General features: G+C 39.4%; 1 protein-coding gene across 10 annotated transcripts in view; it reads left to right on the forward strand.

Moving 5' to 3' along the window:
- Positions 1-315: 315 nt before the first annotated feature.
- The window catches only part of GRB14 (growth factor receptor bound protein 14), a 58,088-nt gene continuing 33,888 nt past the window's right edge, over positions 316-24,515 (forward strand). For 8 of the 10 annotated variants that reach the window (XR_007204903.1, XR_007204905.1, XR_007204904.1 and 5 more), the window contains exons 1-2: positions 316-616; positions 2,252-2,384. Coding sequence is in view for 7 of the 10 variants with exons in the window: in XM_048310020.1 (XP_048165977.1) it covers positions 486-616; positions 2,252-2,384 (264 nt within the window). In the remaining 3 variants the exon portion in view is untranslated. The other 2 variants (XM_048310027.1, XM_048310026.1) reach the window with 2 other exon arrangements.

A 24,515-nucleotide genomic window follows, 5' to 3' on the forward strand; every position in this document is an offset into this window, starting at 1 on the left:
GGGCCGTCCGGCGCTGTGAGGCTGGAGCCCGCTGCTCAGCGCGGGGCAGGAGGTCGCCGGTCATGCCGGGGGCAGCGCTGGCCGCGGTGCCCCCCTCGGGCGAAGGCGCCGAGGCGCAGGGGGGGCAGCGCCCGCCGGCCCCGGCCCCACCGGGTTACGCCGCGGCCTCGGGTCCCGGGCCCCGGGCCCGCGCACCTGCCGGGCCCGCCCCGCTCCGCCGCCCGGCCTGGCGGAGTAGCCGAAGGGCACCGCTCGGCCCCCGCCCGCCCCGCGCTGCCTCCCCGTCGCAGCGCGGAGCCGGCGGCCGCCCGCCCCCGCCGCCGCCCTCGCACGTGTGCCGGGGAAGGCGCTCGGTGCCGCCCGGGCGGCGCTTCCCCCCGCTCCCCGTCGCCTCCCCCTCCGCAGCGGGAGAGAGAGCAGCCTCCGCCCGGCAGCGCCGGGGCCGCTCGCCGCCGTGCCGCCCCGCCAGGACGTCGCCGCCGCCGATGGCCGCCCCGCTGCCCGGTGCGCACGGCGCAGGGCGGGCGGCGGAGCCCGCTGGCGGCGGCCCCTGCGGCTCCCCCCGGCCGCCCCCCTGGCCCCTCGGGGGGGACCCGCCGCCCTCGCCCCCCGACAGGTAAGGCCGGAGCCCGGCGGGCGCCGCCGCCCTGCCGCTCCCTCGAGGGCCGCCCGCTGCCGTCGGGGGGCGGGCAGCGCCCTGCGGGCGGGACGCGGGGCCGGGGTGCGGCGGCCTGGGGAGGGGGCGAAGCGCAGGAGAGGGGCGGCCTGGCTCTGGACCGGCCCGCGCCTTCCTGGAGCTCAAAAGTTGTTTCCCGGCCCTGCAGACACTTTCCGCCGCTGCGGATGCCTGTGTGTGTCCCACCCCCCAGCCCCTTTTTATTTTTGAGGTTTCCCAGTTTGAGGTGGAAGGAGCCGGCGGTGCCGAGCCTGTCTTGTCAGGCTGAGCCAGCCGCTTCTTTATCCTTGCAGTGTCTTTCTCAGAGTGTTGGTGAGATAAAACCGCTTCACCGGGAGCGGTGCCGCTGTCAGCGGTGTGCACCCCGTTTGTTACCTCTCAGGCTGTTCTTAAAGGCATTGGTCTCTATTCTTAGTAAAGGGAGCTGTGAGCTGGGTTTTTCATGAAGCATCTGATGAGTTTTGGTAGACTGAAGTTTACAAAATCTTAAAATACTGCATTACAGGATTTTTTGCTCCTCCTAAAGCAAAATGTCTCTTTAATCATTTTAATGAATGTTTGGTGAGGATTTTCAGTAAGTAAAGCACCTTTATTCTGTATTGTTACCTTATTCTGATGGTTTTCCCTACTTTGTACCAATTACTGTATGAAACCTGGAATGATAATAAAAAAGGTAATAAAGTAAAATATTAAGCTTGGAGGCATCAACTCACACATGTAGAAAAATCTTATTACGTGTTGGCAGATGCAAATACATCGGGTGCTTTGGGTGCAGGTTTCCAGATGAAATCGAGTAGACAAAGTGCTCTTCAATATTTTATGTGAGAACACCATGCACTGTAATGTACACAGCAGTCTAAACAACCACATCATTAATGTGATACTTTAAACCGCTGCATAACTGAGCTCTTCAGCAACTACACTAGTGATTACCTTCACTACTCCTGCAAATGCTGCTTGGTGATACTTCTGACACAATCCTGTTTCAGCAGACAGCAACAGCTGAGCCATTTATTTTATGATGGAGCTGCAGAGATTCCAATACAAAACGAACTGAAAACAGAAATGAGTGGATTGCTTTGCACTATTTTGCCTTGTCAGTTACTTTGATTTGATTCTGATTAAAAAAAGTTTCCATTTGTTTAAAATACTGTTGTGATGTACTTGGGAAGTTTTGCTGAGAAGTTACATGCATCTACTGTTGTAATATGTCTACATAGGGAATGGCATAAACACAGGGACAACAAAATATTTACTAATGTCCTTAGAAGCCAATATAAATATATCTCTGCTCTTACTCTGCAAAGACTTACGCATATTCAAACAACTTTATATTCAGAGCTGAATACTTGGATTGCTTTCAAGTAGTGTTAGGCACTGTATGTTAATATATTCAGCCTACTGATTAAATAAAATAACTGCAAAAAAAAAAAAAAAAAAAAAAAAGCTAATTGCTGCAACCAGGAAGCATCATGGTATTAGTGCCTTAGTAGTTCATGTATTGTGGTTGGATATTGCAATTTTAACAGCAGCTGTTACAATTATTGCTTGATATTATGTATTCTGTTGAAACAGGAGAAAAAAGAAAGGTGACAGTATTTTGGAGAACCCATCGATTCCAAATCCTTTTCCTGAGCTATGTTGCTCGCCGTTTGCATCAGTTTTGTCAACCAGTCTGTTGCCCAAGGCAACTTCAAGAAAAAAGCAGGTAAGATTTATAAATTATTATTTGACAGTTTCTAAATTGGTTAAATGAAAGCACGAGGAAAAGCTCAGTTACGTATTAAGTTATTTTTCTATTAGAGGTGTTCCGTATTTCTGTAATTTGGTGAAATTTTCTCTGTAGGTCATCAGTGATTGTAGAAAATGAGGTTTTGGAATCTGTGACTTAAGACATGACTGTTGTTTTATAGAGTTTGTGTGTGGCTCTGCAGATTTTTCAGTTTAAGTAGAGCCAGGGCTAGGCAGGCAGTACTTTATGTCCTTAAATGAGAAGTTAATTTCTTTTTTCCCTTCCTCCCCACCTCCAATTACTGTCATCGGTGTTATAGAGCAGAGGATTTTAACAGTCACTGAACAGCTTTTCTGAAGTTCTGATTTTTCCAGGATAATGGAAAAAACCTAAATTGATGGGGAAGGAGCAAATGCTGTGTACCTGGCTATATTTTATACATGTGTGTGCTTATCTATGTATGGCTGATGCTACTGTATTTCCATAAAGACCTTAAACTGTAAGCCAGGGGAAGATCTGAGTGGGCAGACAGACTTGGCAGTACTATTCAGACACACTGTGTTTGTTATCCTGAGCAGGGGTAGAGGAAGGAAGGGTTTCCAGTTAATGGAGGTTACTGGTGTCAAAGATCAGTTTCAGTCTTTGAAAGCTTACCTGTCTCATTCTCTCTTCTCTTCTTGAGATTGGGAGGAGTTCTGACAAGGAACATCTGTGGGATTAAGAGTACTCCCTCCTTCACACTCTCTGTTTTGGTGGTCTGCAAGATCCCTGTCTTAACAGTTTTAAAGGGATATTGGAGGTGTAAGAACTTAAACTGCTGTTGGTTATTCAGCTTTTAGATTTGCATGAAGAATATGCCTAGAAGTTGAAGTTTCTTGTAGTTGTATTAACTTTTCTGAAGCTAACCTGCCACAGCTGTTTCTGTGCACCTGCCAGAGAACTTTGTTAGCCAGTTGTGGCTAGCACCTTAAGGAGGAACCTTCTCCCCACTTCTCCAGTGAAAAACATCTATGTGTCTGGGAAACTGCACTGATTCTATCTTGCCATATTTTGCACGTACTCCAAGGTGTCTCTCTATAAGCTATGGTGTCTTTCTAGACTACTTTTATTTATTTCAGTTCTTCTCCTACAATAGCAATACTAATCCAAAGCATTTCTGGTCAGTGTGCATCTGAGTGTTGCTAATGCAGTGGGATAAAATTGTGCAAGTTTCGTCTTCTTGGGCAAGGTGGAAGCATTGACTGTCTCTGCAGAGGCAGGAAAAATGCTGGATTGGTAACATTATCTTTCAGAACAAAAGGACTGAAGATCATATTTTTAAAAAAATAGTTTAAATTAGTCACATTGCAGACTTAAATTGTAGTCATTGTGGTAATCTTTGGACTTGCAGTTGGTAAGCATGATTTAACACACAAAGGTCAACTGCTTTTTGGCCAGTCATGTTTAACATTACTGACAGACTTGATCAGTTAAACCAGCTAAGTGTTAGCTTCAGTCTTCCAGAAGCTGAAGTTCATATCTTCTCTGACTTCTAGTTCTTCATAAAGGTTCATGTCATACTTTTTGTGGTCATTTCTGCTCATAGTCCTTCTATTTCTCCTGGTTTTTCATATAAGAATGTAGTGCTCTCTCTGGTAAAAGCAGGAACAAGAACAACTGGTTTCCTGACAGAAGTGAGCTAACATAATGCTGCTGTCTGTGGAGGGCCTGACCTGTTTTTCAGCTACCAGAAAAATGGAGAGAAATCTTCCTGTTACTTTTGTGGAGGCATTTTAACAAGACCACGGTTTCTGTCACCTAGGTGTCTGTTTATGGCCACTGCAGGAGAAATGAGTCTAGGCCAAGCAGAACATTTGTCAGACTCAGCATGACTGTTTTTACATTCTTCATCTAAATTTATTAAAGTTAAGGCCAAATGACAACTGTCAAATTAAACTTTTATATTTGAAATTCAGGTTGAAGTCTTCTAATAGGTTAATAAAATTACTCAGATTTAAGAAGAGAGGGAATGCTAAGCAGGTGTGCGAAGAGAAATGAACTGGCTGTGACTTTGACTTCCCATAGGTGGCTGTGGGAACTGTGCTCGGAAATGTCGTGTTTCCAACCCCTGTCCTTATTTTGTCAAGTTTGTAGCAGCTCTGTGTGCAAATACATATCTGTATACAAATATTTCATGAATATTACTGTTACAATTTGATAGTTTACTAACTCTTAAGAGAAACCAGCTACTCTTAAGAATTTTTTTTTGTGCATAGCGTTGACAGCTGCCAGAATTTTTTCTGTTGCCTCTCTGATGATCTACATATGTTTTCAGTGATTCTTCTTTTAGATTGCTTGCTTTTGATTTAGTTTCTTTTTCTGCTGTGCTTTTAATTTCAAGCATAGGAAAGAAAAATTGCAGAGTGAATTTCTACTTATGTCTTGTAGGTAACTATTATCAAAATGGATGTTTCTAAAAGAGAAAAAAAAAGATGCCTCTTGTGTCTTGTTTTTCTCTCCAGAAAAGATTTTCTGCTTCTATTGAAGAAAGCAGTTGTCATGAATATCTGCTCTTTTATTCATAGCACTTGTGACATCTGAAATCTTTCTACTTTGAAATAGATTATTAACATTATTTTGAATTCTTGTTTTTCTAAGCTGAAATTCTTACTGTCTTCTGCTGATCTTTTATCATAAGTCTCTCAAAACGTTGAACATGCTGCTTGAACAGCATGTTTGTGGGGCTGACTCACTGAAAATAAGTTTATAAAAGCAAATTTGTAAAAGCCACGTAGCAGAATAGTGCCTCTGTGCTTGGGAAGTAGTATGTCTATGTCTCTGAACATTGTTCAGTCTGCCTTATCAACACAGCTGTCCATCTCTTTTCCCCCCTTGCAGCTAGGAAGAGTTTTGTGTTCTATCTTAGAATCACAGAATCATTAAGTTTGGAAAAGACCTTCAAGGTCATTGGGTCCAATCTTTGACCAAACACCACCATGTTCAATTAACCATAGCACCAAGTAGTTGTTTTGAATACTGCCAGGGGTGCTTAACAACCCTTTCACTGAAGAAATTCAGAAAAGCTGGCAGCCCATGGCTTGGACAGGTGCACTCTTCCCTGTGTTAAGAACTGTCTGGATGGTTATGGTCAGAGTGTGATGGTGAATGGTGCGGCATCCAGTGAGTGTCCGGTCACTAGAGATGTCCCTCAGAGATTGGTGTTGGGCCCAGTCCTCTTTAATATCTTTGCTGATGGTCTGAATGAGGGGACTGAGCCTACCATTAGCAAATTCAACTTCCTGGGAAGTTGGGTCAGGTTTTGATCTGCTGGAGGGTAGGAAGGCCCTGCAGAGGGACCTGGGTCGTCTGGATCGATAGGCCAGATGAATGGCATGATGTTCAACATGACTAAGTCCTGGGTCCTGCACTTGGGTTACAATAACCCCATGCAGCACTACAGGCTGGAGGCAGAGTGGCTGGAAAGTGGCCCAGCAGAAATGGTCCTGGGGGTGCTGGTTGACAGGAGCTGAACATGAGCCAGTGTGTGTGCCCAGGTGGCCAAGAAGGCCAAGGACATCCTGACCTATATCAAGAATAGTGGTTCCAGCAGGACCAGAGAAGTGACTGTACTTGGCACTGGTGAGGCCACACCTTGAGTGCTGTGTCCAGTTCTGGGCTCCTCACTTTAAAAAAGGATGTGGAAATACTGGAGAGTGTCCAGCAAAGGGCAACAAGGCTCATGAAGGGACTAGAGAAGGTGTCTTGTGAGGAGTGGTTGAGGGAGCTGGGTTTGTTTAGTCACAAGGAGTCTCAGGAGGGACCTCATTGCTCTCTACAGCTCCTGAAGAGAGAGGCTGGAGTGAGGTGGGGGCTGGTCTCTTCTACGGTGCCTGCAGTGAGGGGACACAAAGGAAGTGTTCTTAAGATGAGAGAGGGGAAATTCAGATTAGATAATTGAAATTTTTTTTTCCCTGTTAGGGTGGTCAGGCATTGGAGAAGGTTACCCAGGGAGGTGGTGGAGTCACCATCCCTGGAGGTGTTTCAGAGGCATCTGTGTCTGGTGCTGGGTGATGGTTTAGTGGTTTAGGGGTTACAGTGGTGGTGCTGGGTTGACCATTGGACTGGATGATTATAAAGGTATCTTCCGAACTGGATGATTCTATGATTCTATGAAATGCGTTCAGATAAACTGAATTTCATGTTCCAGGGTGGAAGACTTTTATCTGAATAGGCCAAAAAAACCATCTTTCCCCTTGTGTCCAGCACAACATGGTCAGCTTGGTGGATAGTGGGAAATGTTGCCTTCCTCTGAGGAATCAAGCATCTGCTGCTATTAGGTGTAATTCATAAACTCATATGGAAAATCTGATTGTGTCTCAGAGCCTGCGTTCTCTTAGAAATGATAAGGAACTGAAAATATAAAACACTGTACTTTTGTCTTTAATTATGATCAAAATAAATATTACTAGGGAAAAATATGAACTGTAGGAAAACTTGCTCTTTCTTGTTGTCTTTGGTCAGATAAACTAAGAAAAGATTACTGTAGCTTTATGGAAGCTTAGTTTCTAATGCTTTATGAAAACAAAACCTGAATAATTTGCACTGCAGTGATAGTTCTTGCCCTGCTCAAGGATAAGCCAAAAAGTGTTTCATGACAAAAGTAGTTCAAGGTAATTAGTGCCTTGTTTCTTTAAATTAAATTAGAAGTGCAAAAATAAAGCTCAAGTAAATCTCAAGGTGAAGAACACTCAAATCTGAAATTTTACCTTGCCTCTTTTGTCTTTCTTGATGTTCTAAACAAGTAGATATTTTTATCATGTAGAATCCAAATATACTCCCACAATGTTCTTTCCAGGAAATCAGTTGTATAGAGACCTCAAATACTTGTGATTGTAGTGGAATGTCACTTTGCTTTTTGTATTCATAGAGATTTTCATGTAAAGCCCTTTGACAAAGAAGAGCTAACAGAAACTTTATGTTAAAAAGCAGATTTTTTTTTTTTAAAATGTGTGCTGTTCTAAGTTTATGAATATTGAGCATTGACTGTTGTAATTGGAGTACCATTTTTTTACAACTATAGTTCATGGTCTTCTTATGTAAGCCTCATTCTTCAAAACTGATTATAATTCTATTAGCAGCCATATAGGGCTAAGTCTTTGGTACTTAAATGTTTCCATGACAGATTTTTTGGCTGAAATATCTGTTTACTCTTGACTTTTAAACAATGCAAAAACAAAAAGGGGTTTTTTTTTTAAATGCAATGATTCATAAATTTCTACTCAATTTCCAAGGGTTGAGACATCTTTTCCAACCAAAAGAGGATTTGATAATTCAGTTTTATTGAATTTGGCGTTAAAAGATTAAACTCCCATGAATGGGGCTTGAATCCTCATAATTTTCATAAGGAAATGAGATGTGATAGATACTAACTCTGTTCTTATTTACAATTGCTGCCAGGGATGGTGCTTTTATTTAGGGTTAGACTGGAGAACTGAAAAGTTTGGGTCATTTTGTAGTCTCTCCATACCTGCCATAGACAGATCCATGATTAAAGAAATATTTTATTGACAGATCTTTTTCAAGGTTTCTTCTCATTGATGGCATTGTCAGTAAGTGATGCTGTGGTAAGGAGGGGATGGAAGAGGTCAGTATGGTAACAACAGAACACTATTGACATCTTCCTTTTACAGACCATTGTCTGAACTGTCTTTTGATCAGAACAGATACATGTTCCCCTCTGACTTCCTGGGGGACACAGTCCAGATTAATCAAAGCAGTTTTTAGTAATATTCATAAAATTAGATCAAGCCTTAAGTATTTTTGTGTGGGTTTTTTTTCTCCATTTTGTTTTTTCTCAGTGTTCTTTTCTGGTCTTATAAAACCTCTGTAGTTCTTTTCTGATCTACTTTTGTTGTCTCATTGCCCAGTACTGTAAACACCTGCTTTATATCAGGTACTGCTATTTTTATATCATACACAAGTTTATAGTTGCATTGAGTGAGATTAGGGTAGTCAATGATTAATAGTTAAATTACCTTAAATGCTACAAGTTTGGTAAAGTTGACAACTTAGATGATTCATAATAAAGGTTTACAACCACTTTTGAATGAAAAGGTGTGCAACAGAAGGAGAAAATACAAAGTAGTTTACCATACCTTTTACAGTACTAAAAGATGATAGAATTTTTATGATTTTATCATCATAAAACTTTGTTATTCTAGTGTTGGGGCATTAACTGAAGAATGGAGCTCAAACTCAGATAAATTTTTACTAGGAGTTTTGGTGCAGTTTTTAGCATGTCCTTGGATTGCTGCATTTCTGATGTTCTGAGAGTTATTATCTTCTCAAATAAGAACTTGAGAGCTATAGAAACAAGCAGAGGAGTATTTCCATCCTGTTTCTGTGCATAAATGTTGACACAATAGGTGTAATTTAGATTTTACATTGAAAAACCCCTGTGCCTCCATATAAACACCGCTGTTGAACCTGGTTAGTTTTCACCAGGTGGAATGAACTTGATCATGCATGTAGAATAGTATTGAATATTTGTGATTGATAAAATAATTTAATATTCTTTATACATTCATCTTTTCTTGTATCTATTTACAATAGGTAACTGAGGACTTACTTGTTCTTTCACATGATAATTCCGGAGCCACTAATACAGTATGGTTGTTCCCTCATGATTTTTGCTTCATGATCTTTTTAACTCTTTCCAGTGGTAATCTTTATGCCGTGCCAGTGTAATTAAGAGATCAAGCTGGAGTTGTAATGAAAACTGGATCAATTGGAGATGTCACTGTTAGGACAGGAAAAGGACTCCTCATTTTTTAAGGTGCCTGCTTATATCATGCTTCACTTTCTGCTTTCAGTTTCCCTATAAGAAAAGGACAGAAATAGAAATAGAAACTGACAATAACCCTGAGATCTCTCACCCTTGTTACCATGTTGTGTAGTAGAGGACAACAGGTATCTCTGTCTTAACATCTGCAGATCACTTAGATGAGTATCTTTAGGATCATAGTTTTCTGTTGGTGCTTTCACAGCAGGAATGCCGATGCCCAGGCAGTGGAAGGGCATCCTGTTATGGACATTCATGCTGATATCTTTTTGTGTGTGTGCAGAGGCAGTAACTGGTACAGCTTCCAGTTGGGGATTTCAGGGCTCAGTTTCCAAACTTTTCTAGCAGTTGATTATTCCTATTAAAATGATGGCACATGTATCTCTAGCAAGTGGTGAAATTCAGCAATGATAAGTGGGAGATAATAGTTGACCAATGCCCATATTCTCCTTGTTTGTCTCCATATTTAAAGCTGCTACTTCTAAAGGCATTCACACCTTTATGACTGCTTTTGATTTGGGAATGAACAGAAGGGGAAACCTTCAAGACAGAGTATTTAAGCGTGTCTCTCATGTTATAGTCCTGATGGGAGTCACATCAAATGGGAAGATTTAAAAAAAATTCTAATCAGGCCAACAAAAATTTTTCAAGAAGGGCAGTCGTGGAAGGAGAAACTAAGAGGGAGAAGAAATTAGACCTCTGCTCTAGTAACAATGTGAACTTGCTTTTCTCCTGTTTCAGTCACAGAACATTCATTTGCAGCTAATCAGCTCATATTTTAGCCCAATCGTGTACATGATATTTAATACTTAAGTCTCAAGAGAGAAATGTATATCGGTTATCTTAGAGGTGTGCCTGTGCTGCTAATTAGGATACTGATGAGGTGTTCCTGCCTGTTTCTGGTATGCTTACACTGCATACTGGTAGGTCTATCTTTTAGCTTCTTGATATTATACCCACAGGAAATCAAGATACACTAGATTGTCCTGTGATCAGAATGGGATTTTTCAGTTACTGCATTCTTAGGCTATAAATAGCCTTTTTATATTAGTTATGTTATGATAACTCCTGTTGCTGACCACATTAAGACTTGGTGTTTATGGACAGCTGCAAGCTCTTGATAATGGCACAGAAATGGTATCAGCTGTTGAGAAACAAGCTGGAAGTTTGCAAGAATTTATTCTCATAATCGCTAGAATTTACTGCTATGTAGTGAGAGGGAAGGCCATGCCATGTGAGGGTTTTTTAAAATAAGTCAGCTGACAGAACTTCATCAGTGTGCTTTTCTATCAGGCTTGAACCTATTGATTACAGAAATAGGCAGCTGAAAAGCTTTCCAAGGAGCATGCAGAAGAACGCCGTAGGATCCCCCAAGTTTGTGAGGAAAATTCGCGAGGATAGAAAACTGCATTATGTTCCTTGTGGCTCAAACTTCTTTGTGAAGTTCCTAGGTACAGTATGATGTCTGTGTTGCCTTACAGGTAATCCAGTCTGTTTTAGTGCAACTGAATCTGCACCAGTCCTTATTGACCCTCCAAGAGGGTGTACTGTATGTTCTGTGTGAAGACTAAGACCTATTAGTTTTCTTTGCATAAGGGATGATATGAGTAGAACAACAACAACTCAATCACTTTGAAAACTCTCTTTTTTGGGGTGGTTTTAAAGAAAATAATTATTTGTCAAGTGTATTTAAGTGTACCTGTGCAAAAAACACCCTCTGTGTGTTTCACATATTATTGGGCTCTTCTTCTGGTAAAGAGCTAAAGTGACTGTGCCAGGCAGACAGGAGCACTCTCACAAGGAAGTGCAAATAGCACCACGAATAACTTACCTGATTTATGTTGGTATTGTGTAATAAACTTCTGCCTCAGCTCAGACAAGTACAAAAAATAGCATCAAAGATTTTTATAAACCTTACTGGATTTATATTATCTAGATTTTTTTTTCATCTACGGAAGCAAAAGCTGAGTCTGATTTGCTCTTGTTACCTATAAATGCTCATATTCCTGCATACTATCTGGCAAAGCTAGGAATAGATCAGCTCCTGTGACTCCATATTCAGTGCCTTAAGGACATCACTGACCTTCCTCTTCTAGCAGGATATCTCTATTCCATATGTTGTTATAAAACCCTTACTTGGAGTTACTGATTTACTAAGGGCATTTCAATTCTTGCCCACTCCATTTAGTCACGCTTTCTTAAGTGGCAAGAAGTAGAAGTGGTTTATATTTTGAAGTATCTAAAAAGTATCTGCACAATGTTTTCACAACTGTATCTGGTAGCTTAGTGACAAAAATAGGAGTGAAAAGCTGCATAAACATAGTCATTTCACAGAGCTCTCAAGCAAGTGAGCTGGATCTGATTTCCTTCCTGTCCACCAGCACCAGTGAAATTCTTGCAAACCTGCCATGGACAAGTGAAATCTTTTATCTATAGAAAAAAAAAAAGTGGTTATATATGTTTCCCTGAAGGCATACTTGGCTTTCAAAGCCTTTCTGTATCTCACATTTATCAATAGAACTCCTCTTGACTTTCACATGGTGAAGTGATTCTGCAAGGCTTGCACTTAGAAGTTGTGTTTTATTCAATTTATTTTCTTAAATGGCTGTTTGTGACATTTAAGAAAAGAAAATATTCCTTAATGTTATTTTTAGTACTCTTGGGTGCAGCCATGTTTGCTGTCACTAGTATACATAAATTACTGAAGTATTTTTTGTTTAAAACCTTTTCATTATTCGAATATTGGATTTTTATTACCAAGTCAAATTCAGCACTTAAGGTTTTGGTTACTTTCTGAATGGGTCTTGTCTGTACATCTGATTGGAAAAGATACAATACAGATAATTTCACTGAAGAAAATAAGCCTTTGCTTCACCTTGCAGACAAATAGGTCAATTTTATTCATAGAGCAAAAAGCTGCACATGCTTTCAAGAGCCAAGGACCTTCAGTACCCAGGGGTAAGGAAAAAAGGCTTGGGTTATTTTTGTTTCTTTCCCAGTAAAGTCACTAATGCAAGGCTGCAAGTCCTGCAGTCACTATTACCCGAACATTTTTTCATAAGATCCAAGGATAAAAGAGTAGAGGGAGTTTTTTGTCCTGGTGCTGCAAATATATGCATGTCTAATGTTCCTTGAGTAAAATGCCTATGGGATCAGGCTCTGGTACCACAAGTTTTTTTCTGACTCTTACAGCAAAATTTTGGAGCTATATTATAGAATTTTAAAAACATATTCCCACAGGAAATAAAAACTGTGTGCCTGAAAGGTAAAAACCTAATTGCAAACACTTGACATTTATCATAGCTATCTCTAGTAGAAAAGGATGTTAATTCCAAATGTTACAGAATTAACACTTTAAACTTGATCTCAGAAATACTTTTTTATTTTATCCAAACAATCGTAAGGATCTTGGACTGGAGTTTAAGAGACAAAAATAAAATTAAATAAATACCTTAAACCTAAAAGATTAGTTGCTATGGATCTCTTGCTGCTATAAACTGAATGTAAAAGGAGTCAAAGTTAAAACTGAACCTTTATTTTGAGGCAAGGAAATGGGTAATATCTGCTGTATTTTAATTGGTTTATGGTTTTATTAGAAGCTCTTGTTTTAAAGCTAACAACGAGGATCAAATGTCTATCTAAAGAAATTCTCTTTGTGACTTGGCATCAGTTTCTTATCAGTTTTTTTCCATCCTGTGTGTCTCAGTCAAGGACAACAGGTTTTGAAATTTTAGGAAAATATTTGTCTTTACTTCCTATTCCTTGGCGGTATTTTATTACTATTTGAGAGCTGCTGATAAAATGCCAGTGCAATGCAGGTTTTAGTTTTTGGAGGGAGCTGTATTTTTTGTATTTATGGTCCTTGCTCCTGTTGTTCATCAACACAACTTACTTAAGCCATACTGATTTTAGGATTTCAGGAAGGTGATTTAGCATGAAAAGAGATGCTTTGAATGCATAGATTCTGAAGTATCTTACTGGTGCCAGAGACTTGTTTATGTATTTGCCACCTGGAAAACTCAAAACAGAAAATTACATGAAATCAAATTGTTTATTTTTAACTAGTCATTGTACAGTTACTTATTTCTTGGAGATGAGATTCTTTTCTAGATACTTTGGGATTACTAAAGAATGTTCTCATTTCCAATTACAGAGGGAAAAAAACTATAAATACGGTCTAGTGAAATTTAGTATGGATAGTTGTAATATTTACCAAGTCAATTCTGAATACTTCTAGGACCAATACATCAGATTTATTGTCAATAATATACTTGCAGTGACTGCCTATGAAATGGAGTACCCTGCATATCTGACATGTTATTGTTTAAGATGCTATGAATACTTAATACAAATAATTTTTTCGGAGTATCTGCAATCTTCAACTACAGTGAGCAATGTTTCTGATGAGAACTGTTTGTCTGAGAGTTATAAAAGAAATACCCAATATCACAGTTCTAACATCTGTTTAGTAAGTTGGTTTACAACAGGACTATTGCTTAGTCATGCTGCATAAAAGCTGAAAAAAATTCTGCTATTAAGTGCATTATGAGACCTTTAAAAAAAGATTATAGCTTGCCTTATCTTTTAAGCAATACAAAATGTTACCTTTTTTGACAAAGGAGGAAAGACAAAAAACAGATTTCCTTTGTCAAACCATGTCAATAAAAACAGATTTGTTATGCAGATATTTGATACATAAAATAATCATGTGAGTGGGGGTGATCAAAGACTTGGGTTCATAAAACAGTCTTAAATGTCACTCCTTGTAACATTTTATGTGCCACTTTTTCAGGCCTTGGTTGCATTGAAAAGGTAGTAATTGCATTACTTAAAGTAAAAGTTGTATTTTTCTTCTGCTTTGAATAAAGATAGTTAAGAATTGTATAATTAAACTCCATGGATTCATTAAATCTGTTCTTAAGCTCAGTTACTTTCCTGAAACCCTAAGATCAGAAGTGCTGAAGAATATTTTGTTTGCTGGAAAAAGCCAAGGAAAAAGCCCCAAGACTGTTACCACTCAGTCTTTAATGATTTGCTTTTTGTTTTGACAGTAAAGACAAAGCTCTGAGTGATAGAAATGCATGTTGTTCTGCTTATTTTTATAGCAAGAGATAGTGTGGGCATTTCCAAGGACAGAACAAAAGTTTTCAAGCTCTTTGGTTGGTTGATTTCTGGTTTGTCCTACCCCGGTGTGTTCTGTCATTGGCTTTGACTAGGACTGAATTCACATAAATGGAATGACATTGCTAGAGCCTTAGTCTTTTCTTTGTGCTAACTATCCAATATTTAGGTTATGAGGAATTAGGTTTCAAGAAATATTGCTAACTACTTTGTTCTGCTTCATATTATCACCTGGATGAAGGTTGGTAAGTTCTGTGAAAAGCAGACATGAGTTTGTCTTCCAGAAGAGTAACATTGCCTGCAGTTATGCCAATAACTCTGCAGAAAAGGGTATGGCGTTTAAATCAGTCTTTTAATTCTGACATTAGTAAGTGTTGATAACAATGTTTAAACATGGCTATATTTATTTTTTAACTTTTTAAAAAATTTCTCTAGTGTAATAATAATGTTTCTTTTCTGATAAATATAGATTTTTAAAATTTCATTATGTGAAATATGTTTGCTTACAAATATATGTGTCCATAACTGACTTTTTTTTACCAGTGCTCTTTTCTCTGCTACTGTAATTTTGTACTTTGTGCAGGAAATTATTTTTCTTACAGATTAATGTAGTTTTTAAAGTGTCATGATTCCATTAAAGTATGCCTCTGTTGAAGGCTACGATACTGTTCCTAACAGATGATTGCTGGAGTCTTCTTCCACAGGTTTTGCATCAGCCTTAAACATGACATACTTTTCCTCACCTTTTCTGGCTAATGCCTTTATAGTGGATGGCCCATCATGTATTTTGGGAACCAGGGTGACACTGTACAATGTTTTTCCATGGCTACTGTAGCTTGCCTTGTTTTTGTTACCTCAATAAAAAGTGTAAGCAATGCAAAATGATTACATCTGTATGCTCTAGGATTGCCTAGTGTAACTCAATGCGTTGGGGGTATCTGTGAAGTTAAAAATACACATGGAAATGAAGTACAGAAATATTACTTTCTGCTGAGCCAGATATATTAACTTATGAGAAGTTATTTCAAACAAGCTGTAAGTTATTAATTAGTTCGATTTATTTTGTAAATGTGTAGATATTTTTCAAAACTTCATTGCTGCATAATATGCTTGACTCATTGTTAATGGACTCTTCTGTTACTCAGTGGGTTTTAATGTCGCAGCATTGTGAAAAATGAAAGTTCACTGAAATACTACTACAGTATTAAATGGTTCTCATGAGCAGTTGACGTGGAATGCAGCATATATTTATGGCATAAGTCCAGTGGGTCTAAAGTAGTATATAAACACAGAACTTCCATTGATTTGGGATATATAGTATTAATTTATATTATTTCATTGTTTGAGCTGGCGCGAGAGCCAGTGAACATACAGTTTTATTGGGATTGATTGGTACGGATTAGATTATACTGCTGTCTTAATAGCATGATAATATACTACTTTTCTGGTATAGTAACTTTTAGATACGTGCAAGGTGTGCTCTTACACAGTGTTATCTAACAATTCGCAATGTTGCTGTTACATGTCTCAAAAAGACTCCTTTAAAAATTGTGGTTTAACTTCTCAGATCTCATCCTCTCAGTATTGTGGTTACCTGCCAGTCCTCTCTTCCTACCCCTAACACAGATCTCAAATCTTCAGTTGTCATAGTTATTTTATTTTTGTCTGGGTTTTGTTATTGTATATTAGAAGAGGAAGGTCTTTGTTCTTGCAGCATGTAGTTGTGTTAGACTCCTCTGGTATGCACACAGCAGTACTTGGTGCTGTGTGGGAGGAGAGAGGTGTAACTTTGCTCAATCTAGCATTCAGAAGGCTAGGAAACTCATTTTTATCTGTAGTGTATATTTCAATGGATTGATACTTCTTTTTTTGATGTCGAAAGATAAGAATCATTTTCTGAGAAAATACGAGAGTTTTTCTCTTTTGACAAATTCACAGTAAGATAATTTTCTGCACGTTCTCTCTCTTTTTTTTTTTCATGCTGCTATCAAATTAGCTGCCAACAGTTGCTGGCTTTACTTCTCTTTATCTATGTGCTTTGTAAGCCCAAAATAAAATTAATGGAAGCAGTAGGAGGAAGCAGCATAGAGTGTTGCTTTAGGTTGGTAGCTATTGGGTTACACACCCTTCCAAAAAATTCTTGAAGGCATGTGTCCTCACTGAGGTCTCACTGTGTGCCAAATTTAATAGGTCTGTTAAGGCTTGTGATGGTTTTATCTGTGCACATAGAATTTCCTTCTGAAAGTATCTTTTTTCCCTTTTCAGAAGGGGCTTTGTTATTTGTGTAGCAATACCTTTATTTCTAGAACTAGAATACTGGAGGAAGAGAAGGTAGAAAGGTAGGCAAGAAAGAGCCATGCTGGTAAGGGGTGACATACATGCATGTGTAAGTTTGTTCTTGTTTCTCACGGACATTAGAACATTTGACTTAAAGTAGTGCAATTTCTAATTTTTGTTGCACTAGAAGGACCTGGAAAACTAGAATTGTTATATTAACACTACATAGTCAAGAGAAACTTAAACATTAGCTCATGAAGTATTGTTTTAGAGTATCAATCATTCCAAATAATTATTTCTTAAATTCATGTAATAGGTAATTGTGTAAGAAGTCTAGTTTAATTGTGGTACTGCAAAAATTACAGGTCTTTCTTTTTCCATCTCACAAAAGGTAAAATTTTGCATTGTCAATGTGCTAATCTGACCTAATCTGACTGTTCTACCAACTTCTTGAACACTTGGGTTTTCTCGTTTTCATTCAAAATGTCTAATATACTTTGTCCAATACTTATCAGAGTTGATGCGTTTTATTCTTAAGTAATATATTTTTAACTAAAGCTACCAGGCCTTGTTTAGATTCCAAGGGGTCTTGTAACACAGATGGGAAAATTACATGCTTAATGAGCATGTGGAATTATGTATGTTGAGTGCTATCACAACCAGATTTATGGTATGGATAGACCAGACATATAGTGAATCCAACACAGAGTAAATGTTTTTATCTTTTGTATGAATAACATCGTACTCCTCTAAAAGTACTTAAGAAAAATTAGATTTGAAAGGTCATAATGCGTTCAAGACATTGTTTTACAGTCAAAGACCAACCATTTCTTCAATATAAACACTCACAAGTCTATTAGATTTGTTACGTGGTAAGTGGAAGATTTAGGCACCTGATGTTGTATACAAGGCATGTAAACAGAGAACTGTAGTATTTTTCCACAACAGCTGAGAAGTTCGTAGCACACTAGGTCAGATGCTGATAAAAAGCATTGTGTACACAGTCAATATGTATTGCTGCTGAATAATTTCCAGCAATTTTTGAAGAGATTTTGTAGTGTCTTTTAAGTGGAAGAAATATTGATCAGAAAATGAAGATGTGATTTTAGATTGCTCAAATCTAGGACTGGTGTAAGCATGCAAATTTCAAGATTCTCTTGCATCTTTATTCCATCTATTTTTCTGGCCCAAAATCACATGCTGCTTTAATCAACACTTATCCCTCCCCCAAGGAAAAATGGTCACTTAAGCCAAATTGTACTGAGAATTGGTAATGTCTGTCTGCAAGGCTAAGAGCATGAAAGTAATTTTTCAGTTTTGCGTTTGGATCCCTGAGATGAAAGGCCAATGTGCTAATCCAGGAATTTTACATAAGGCACTTTAAGTGACATGATAATGGTGTCATTAAATGGATACCTTTTATAAAATTACTGGATGCAGACCAAGCATTCATGTATGAAACATCACTTCATAAGGACATTTTGAAAAATAGTAATTTAAAAATGCAAAAGCAACACCAGTGCCCTTTTTTTTCTTTCGTACAATAATAGAAATAAAAGAAGTACAATAATAGAAATAAAAGAAATACAATAATAAATACTATAATCCAAGATCAGGTTGGATGGAGCTTTGAGAAATCTGGTCTAGTGGAAGGTGTCCCTGCCCATGGCAGGGGGATTGGAACTAAATTATCTTTAAGGTCCCTTCCAACCCAAGCCTTTCTAGGATTCTTTGATTCTTTAATACAGTAATAAAATATTTCTATAATACAGTAATAAAAGGGCAGCATCCTGCAAAGTTTTGAAGACAGCTGAGAGGTTTCTTAGAGATGGAGAGAGTGGGAGATGGACTTGAGTGAGCTTTAAAGGCTTAAGGAACAGTGGTCAGAAAAACTGTCGTGGTTGAGGTGAAATATTTGAATTTAAAGTCTTTATTCAAAATGGAATATTTTCTTTAATGAATTATTGAGGGATCTGAGAGAAGGTAATGGGGAAAATTATAGGTAAATTATTAGGATGGGTGCGACTCGAAATTCAGTGTAGAATTATGTCTTAGATATAAATTACTAGGATAAAGCATCATGATAGGCTACTTCTGTATCTTCAGAGTTTGATACAAATTTAATAAAGGGTTTGAGCCAGAAAAAGAGTTGAGGCAATTTGAGAAGGAGGAATATATATGGGAATGGGAAGAGACCCAAACTGCATTCAGAAGAATGGTAGTGTGTTTTTTGAAAGAAGTTTACGTTTAAGATTGCTAGAAGGCCCAGCCAGGATGTAGGCTTACAGAAAGGTCTTGCCACCTTTGTGTATCTAATGTGTGCTAAAATAGCTGCAGTTTGTTTGGGGAGATCAGGAATTCCTGCTGTCTCCTAAAACATTAAACTCTGTGAAACTATCTTTGTAAGCATCTACCTGAGATACTTGTTTGAGGGAGCCTGTTAGCTCTGAAAGGATTGATAAACTGCCTAAAATTCAGTCTTCTGTGGTACAGTACTTGCAGATATTAAATTAAGTTACCTACTTGTGACAGAGGATGAGGAGAGGCTAGTGATTCAATTATGGATGAGAGGGAAGAAGGAGGGTGGCAGACCAGCATTTTCTGTCATTGTGGAAGAACTCTGGTTAGGTCCAGGGACTGTTTAGGAGAAAACTACTGACAGGGCCTCCTCAAGGGAAGGTATTGCAGCACTCATCCCCTTCCTTACGATGTAGACCAAATAAATCTAGATCTGATACTGTTCTTAAAAAGAGTTTTAGACCAGTTTTTGCACTGAATATGTAGTCATTATACTCAAGCAGGCATCTAAAAGTGGATTCTGGTATAGCCATCACATATTGGTTGACCAATCATAGTTCCTGCTTTGACTACCATGAAACCAGTAAAGCTTCCTACCGTTTTTATTGTGTATAAAAATGATCTCACATGCATAAATGAAATCAAAATGGGACTAGTTTTAGCAGATCCTATGGTTCAGGTACAGGCAGGGAAAGGGAGGTTTTTTTCTATCCTTTGACATTCCAGTCTCTTCAAGCAATCAAATTTTTCAGAGTATTTTGTACACAAAATCATCAATGATCTTGAAATTTCAAATGTACAGCACTATGCTGCATAGTTGCCATGAAGGGTAGATAGAGATGTATGTGTGTATGACAGGGTGAGTAGTAAGTGCACAGAGCTTTTTAAAAAGTCTTTTAAAATCTCAGTGGTTTAATACACTTGGCCATTACTTGTCCTTTGTATAGTTTGACAAGGTTTAGTGGTACAATTAACGTTGCACTTTGTCTCCTCTCTGTCTTCAGTTCTTGAACAGATCTTTGATATGTTTTTCAGTTTCTTCTTGCTTTCTTTGAACATCTAACATTCTTCATATAGTAACCAAGGAAATTGGCAGTGTTTAGTGCCCTACTCTGCTCATAATCCTCTTCTGTGGGCAGAAATCCTTTGGAAAAAAACCCAGCTTTTTCATCAATTGAAGAAAGTGCTTGGCCATTTTCTAGCTCTAGTACTTTAGTCTCCTCTTGAATAAATTAGGCTTCAAGAAGTCAGAACTTGACCTTCAGACTGTGTTATCTAGCCTTGAAGTATATCAAGAGCTATTGCTTGTTGCTGCCTGTTCTGAGCTTCCCCTCCCCCCTCCCAAAGACATGTGCTCCGAGTTCCTTTGTTCCAAGCGCGGGCAAAGCCAAATGTAACTCAGACTCTTCAGCAGTGTCTGATTGGCCGCTCACCCCGGGTCCGCCCCCAGTCATCCCCTTTCCCCTTCTCCGAATAAAAGATGGTCGAGGGGAGGCAAACGCCCTCTCTCAGCTCAGCTACCTTCCTGTAAACACCTCTGGTCGTCTGTCTCATTTGAAGGCTTCTAACTGCAGGGAATTGAGCGAGCAGGGAGCTATATTTCTCCCTCTTTGCTTCTGCTGATGGTATTTGCTCTGCAGCTGATACAGGTACCGATTTTAGAGCTACTAAAGTGCTAGATTGCCCGTGCTACCTCTCAAGGCTGCTCGAGGCTTTCTAAGGCATTGAAATACAAGCGCTAGCCGGTATAAAGCTGAAAAGATACCTTCCACAATTGCTGAATAGCTATTTCTGCTAAAGTAAACCTCATACTGATTTTGCTGCATTGCTGTATGTGAAGGGAGAAACTCAACAAACAGCACACAAGGTGTTGGTGTGAGTCTTATGCAAAAGATCAAATTTCCCTTATTTCTATGTGTGTTACGTGTTACTTTCAATGTGCTATAATACATAAGCAAGTACCTGAAAAATTAGAAAATTTTCTTTACTTTTGATAAACTGAAGCTACATCAGTGAATGCAAAGAAAACTCACTACGTTGAACCAAGGAATTATTCATATTTAAACATGCTCTCTTCCTCATTTTCATGCAGTTGCTATAGGTACTGCCCATGCCCCATTTTTCCCCACTCCTTTTTTTTCTGCCTGTTGGTCAGGAACAGAGGCAAAACCAACCCAACAAAATGACAGCTACCTTAATGACCTAAAGAAGTTATGACTGTTTGATCATGTATTTGGTTTGCATGGCACTGTTTTGGTAGCAGGGGGAGAGGGGCTCTACACAGGTGGCTTCTGTGAGAAGCTTCTAGAAAGTTCCCTCTATGTCCAATAGAGCCAATGCCAGCTGGCTCCAAGGCAGACCTTCATTTCCCAAGGCTGAGCCCATCATCAGCAGTGCCTCTGGGATAACATATTTAAGAAGGGGAAAAAGGTTGCTGTGCAACTGCAGCAGAAGAAGAGAGAGAGAACATGTGAGAGGAACAGCCCTGCAGACACCATGGTCAGTGGAGGAGAGAGAGGAGGTGCTCCAGGCACTGGAGCAGAGATTCCCCCACAGCCCATCGTGCCAACCATGGTGAAGCAGCTGTCCCCATGTTGGGACCATGGCAGTGCAGAGATCCACCTGCAGACCCTTGGAGGGCCCCATGCCAGAGCAGGTGGATGCCCAAGGAAGGCTGTGACACCTGTGGAAAGCCCACAGTGCACAGGCTCTGGCAGGACCTGTGGGCCTGTAAGAACCCACGCTGCAAGAAGTGCAGAGTGTGAGGAGTCTTCTCCCTGAGGATGCAGAACCAGCAGAGACAACGTGTGCCGTATTGACTGCAACCTGTGTTCCCTGTTCTGCTGCACCAGTGGCAGGGAGGAGGTAGAGAAAATTGGGAATGAAGTTGAAGTCTGGGACAAGGGAGGGGTGGGGAAAGGTGTTTTAAGATTTAGTTTTATTTGTCCTTGCCTTTCTGTGGTTTGATTGATAATAAAACTGGTTTCCCCAAGTCGAGTTTGTTTTGCCTGTGATAGTAATTAGTGAGCGATCTCTCCCTGTCTTTATCTCAACCCACAAGCTTTTCGTTATATTTTCTCTCCTGTGTCCAGCTGAGGAGGGAAGTGATAGAGTGGCTTTGGTGGCCACCAGGTGTCTAGACAATGTCAACCCACCACAGATCAAAACACCTGAACCAATATAATTCTGAGGTAACACTGGAAATTTTAGCCCACTTCCAGTCCATCTAAGTCTCTCACACTAGTAGTGACTTCCTAAAATTTCTGTTTTGATGTTGTCCTTATTCTGTTGCTTTCAACCCTTTATTTATGTTTACATTATTTCAAGGCAACCAGGTTTTCACAGTTTAAAGTAGTTATATAAAAACAAATTTACTCTGCCGCAGTACAGTTTATAATGGGTGCCTTGGGAACAGTACAAAGCAAGGCGAGTCAAACTTCAAGTTACACTTTCCAAGAACACACGTTTCACCTTCTTGACTCAGAGTTGATAGGCTCTTGGCATGTATCTCATATTTCATCATAGTTCTCATATTTCATCTCCTTTTTCTGGCAGATCCAAATGGCTGTCTTGGACTGCTGATCAATATCTTCACCAAAACTCATGCTTAGGCATCAAAAATGTTAACTTGGAGAGACATCTTTGGTTCCTTTCTTTCCCATGCTTTGCACATCCCTGCAGTTGCAACTTCTTGCAGTTTGTGTTTTTGCTGATACCTTTTTTGTTTGGCACCACTAAAATTCATATGAAGGACTGAGATTTGGGAGGAGGTGTTCAGTTGACACCCTTAATACTTTTCCTTTATTTTCTACTAGAATCCTTTTTTTCCCCCCACTATTCTTTATTGCATTCTGATTTCTTCACAATCTTTTCATCACTCTTGTTGCCTATTGTATCACTTCTACCGACAACCTTTGCCCTAACATAGTGTTGTGCTTTTTTCTTAGACCACTGAGACTGCTTTTCTGAACTAGTTAATTCCCTTCTCCAAGAGGTTAGCAATTAAATGATATCTAGACTAAATAGCAATTGGAGCCCTCAGCTTGTCTTGTATTAGCCTGACAGCCAGACTTCAATAACTCATCATAACCATCAGCTGCATATGCAAGCCCTCAATGTTGTCATTTTTCTTTTGGTCCTGTTGACTGTAACTTGTTGGATTGGTGTCTGTCACCGTTTTTTTGGGTATCCTGTTTGACAAGACTTGTAGGATGATCATAACAGAAATAAAATGCATGCATTTATGGTAATATGAACATGGCTTGTGTGTGGGCAAGCGAAGCAGCAGCCAGACAACCCAGCAGACCTCTGAATGTAGGGTATCACAACTTGCGTAGAGATGGGAAATGTGCTGCTGCCTTCTCAGTTTTCCTGTAAGACTGAAGACTGCTCAGTCTACATATCTCATTTTCATTTTAGAACAAATGATTAGAGGTAAACATTATCAAAACAGACTAAATTTCTGAAATTATTACCCCCTTTTTACTACATCACCCACTTACTATCTTCCTATTTCACTTTTTCACTCGTTTTAGTCTGCTGCATTTGGTGACTGTTACATTTTTCCCAACAGTTACAGGGCCTGATTTCCATGCCCAGATGCCCCTCATCTCTTTTTCTGTTCCTTTAGGGGTTTGGATTTGTCCGCAAAATATGCAGACAAATCTGTAATAACACAACAGTGTATAGTTGAAGGTTGTACGTGGTTTGAGTAGACTTATTAGCTTTACTGCAGGATTTATTCTTTATTTGGATTTTATGCTTTGGCGAGAGGGAACAGTGCTATGTGAATGAAAAAAAAGGTTCACAAGCACTGAGAAATAACATGTTCTGTCAGAATAGCTATCCTACAACAGTTAAACCTTGCTCTTATATTCCACTGATGACTAGAAACAGATACCCAGAGATGACAGAACTGGACTGGAAGGATGTTGTAGTCTGACCCAGCAAAGCAAGTTTTTTTGTCTTATACCAAGTGGCAAAGTATTTCAGCATTGTAAAACAACCATTTATTACAGTGGGTTGCCCTACATGGCCTTTACCATGTTGGCTCTGGACATTCTTTGTACCACTCCAGAAATACAGAGAAAATTTCCAAACTGTATCTTCTTTAGCTAAAAATCTAAACTTCTCTTAGTCTTAGAGTCTACGCTATTTTCTCCTCTAGTGACCTGCATGGGAGTACACAGTTGATATAGTTGATGACAAAGGCATTTTTCTCTTTGAAGCTGTGTTACAGTTCAAGCCAAAACTTCTCTTTAAAATGACCAAAGTGAAAGAGAGTTTTAAGAAAAAATCTGTTCTCCTTTTTTTTCTTATTTAAAAAATCTATTTCAGGACTGCTGCAAAGGAAATAGAAAGCTAATTGGTCTCTTAACAGTGTTATTCAGAGACTTGGTCTTTCTCAGCTTTGCAAGAGATCTGCTCTACTGAGAAACCAGCAACATGGTGTGAAAAACCTGGTAGAAACAATAGGTACTTCTTTTTATAGCTGGTATCTCTTCAGAAACATAGACTGCAGCCAGAACGCGGCAGTAACAGATTTGCTTTCTCTTGTGCTGGAACACAGCATTCTATTTATCTCTGACAAC

This window comes from Corvus hawaiiensis, chromosome 7 (genome assembly GCF_020740725.1).
Source record: "Corvus hawaiiensis isolate bCorHaw1 chromosome 7, bCorHaw1.pri.cur, whole genome shotgun sequence".
NCBI classification, from domain to species: Eukaryota; Metazoa; Chordata; class Aves; order Passeriformes; family Corvidae; genus Corvus; species Corvus hawaiiensis.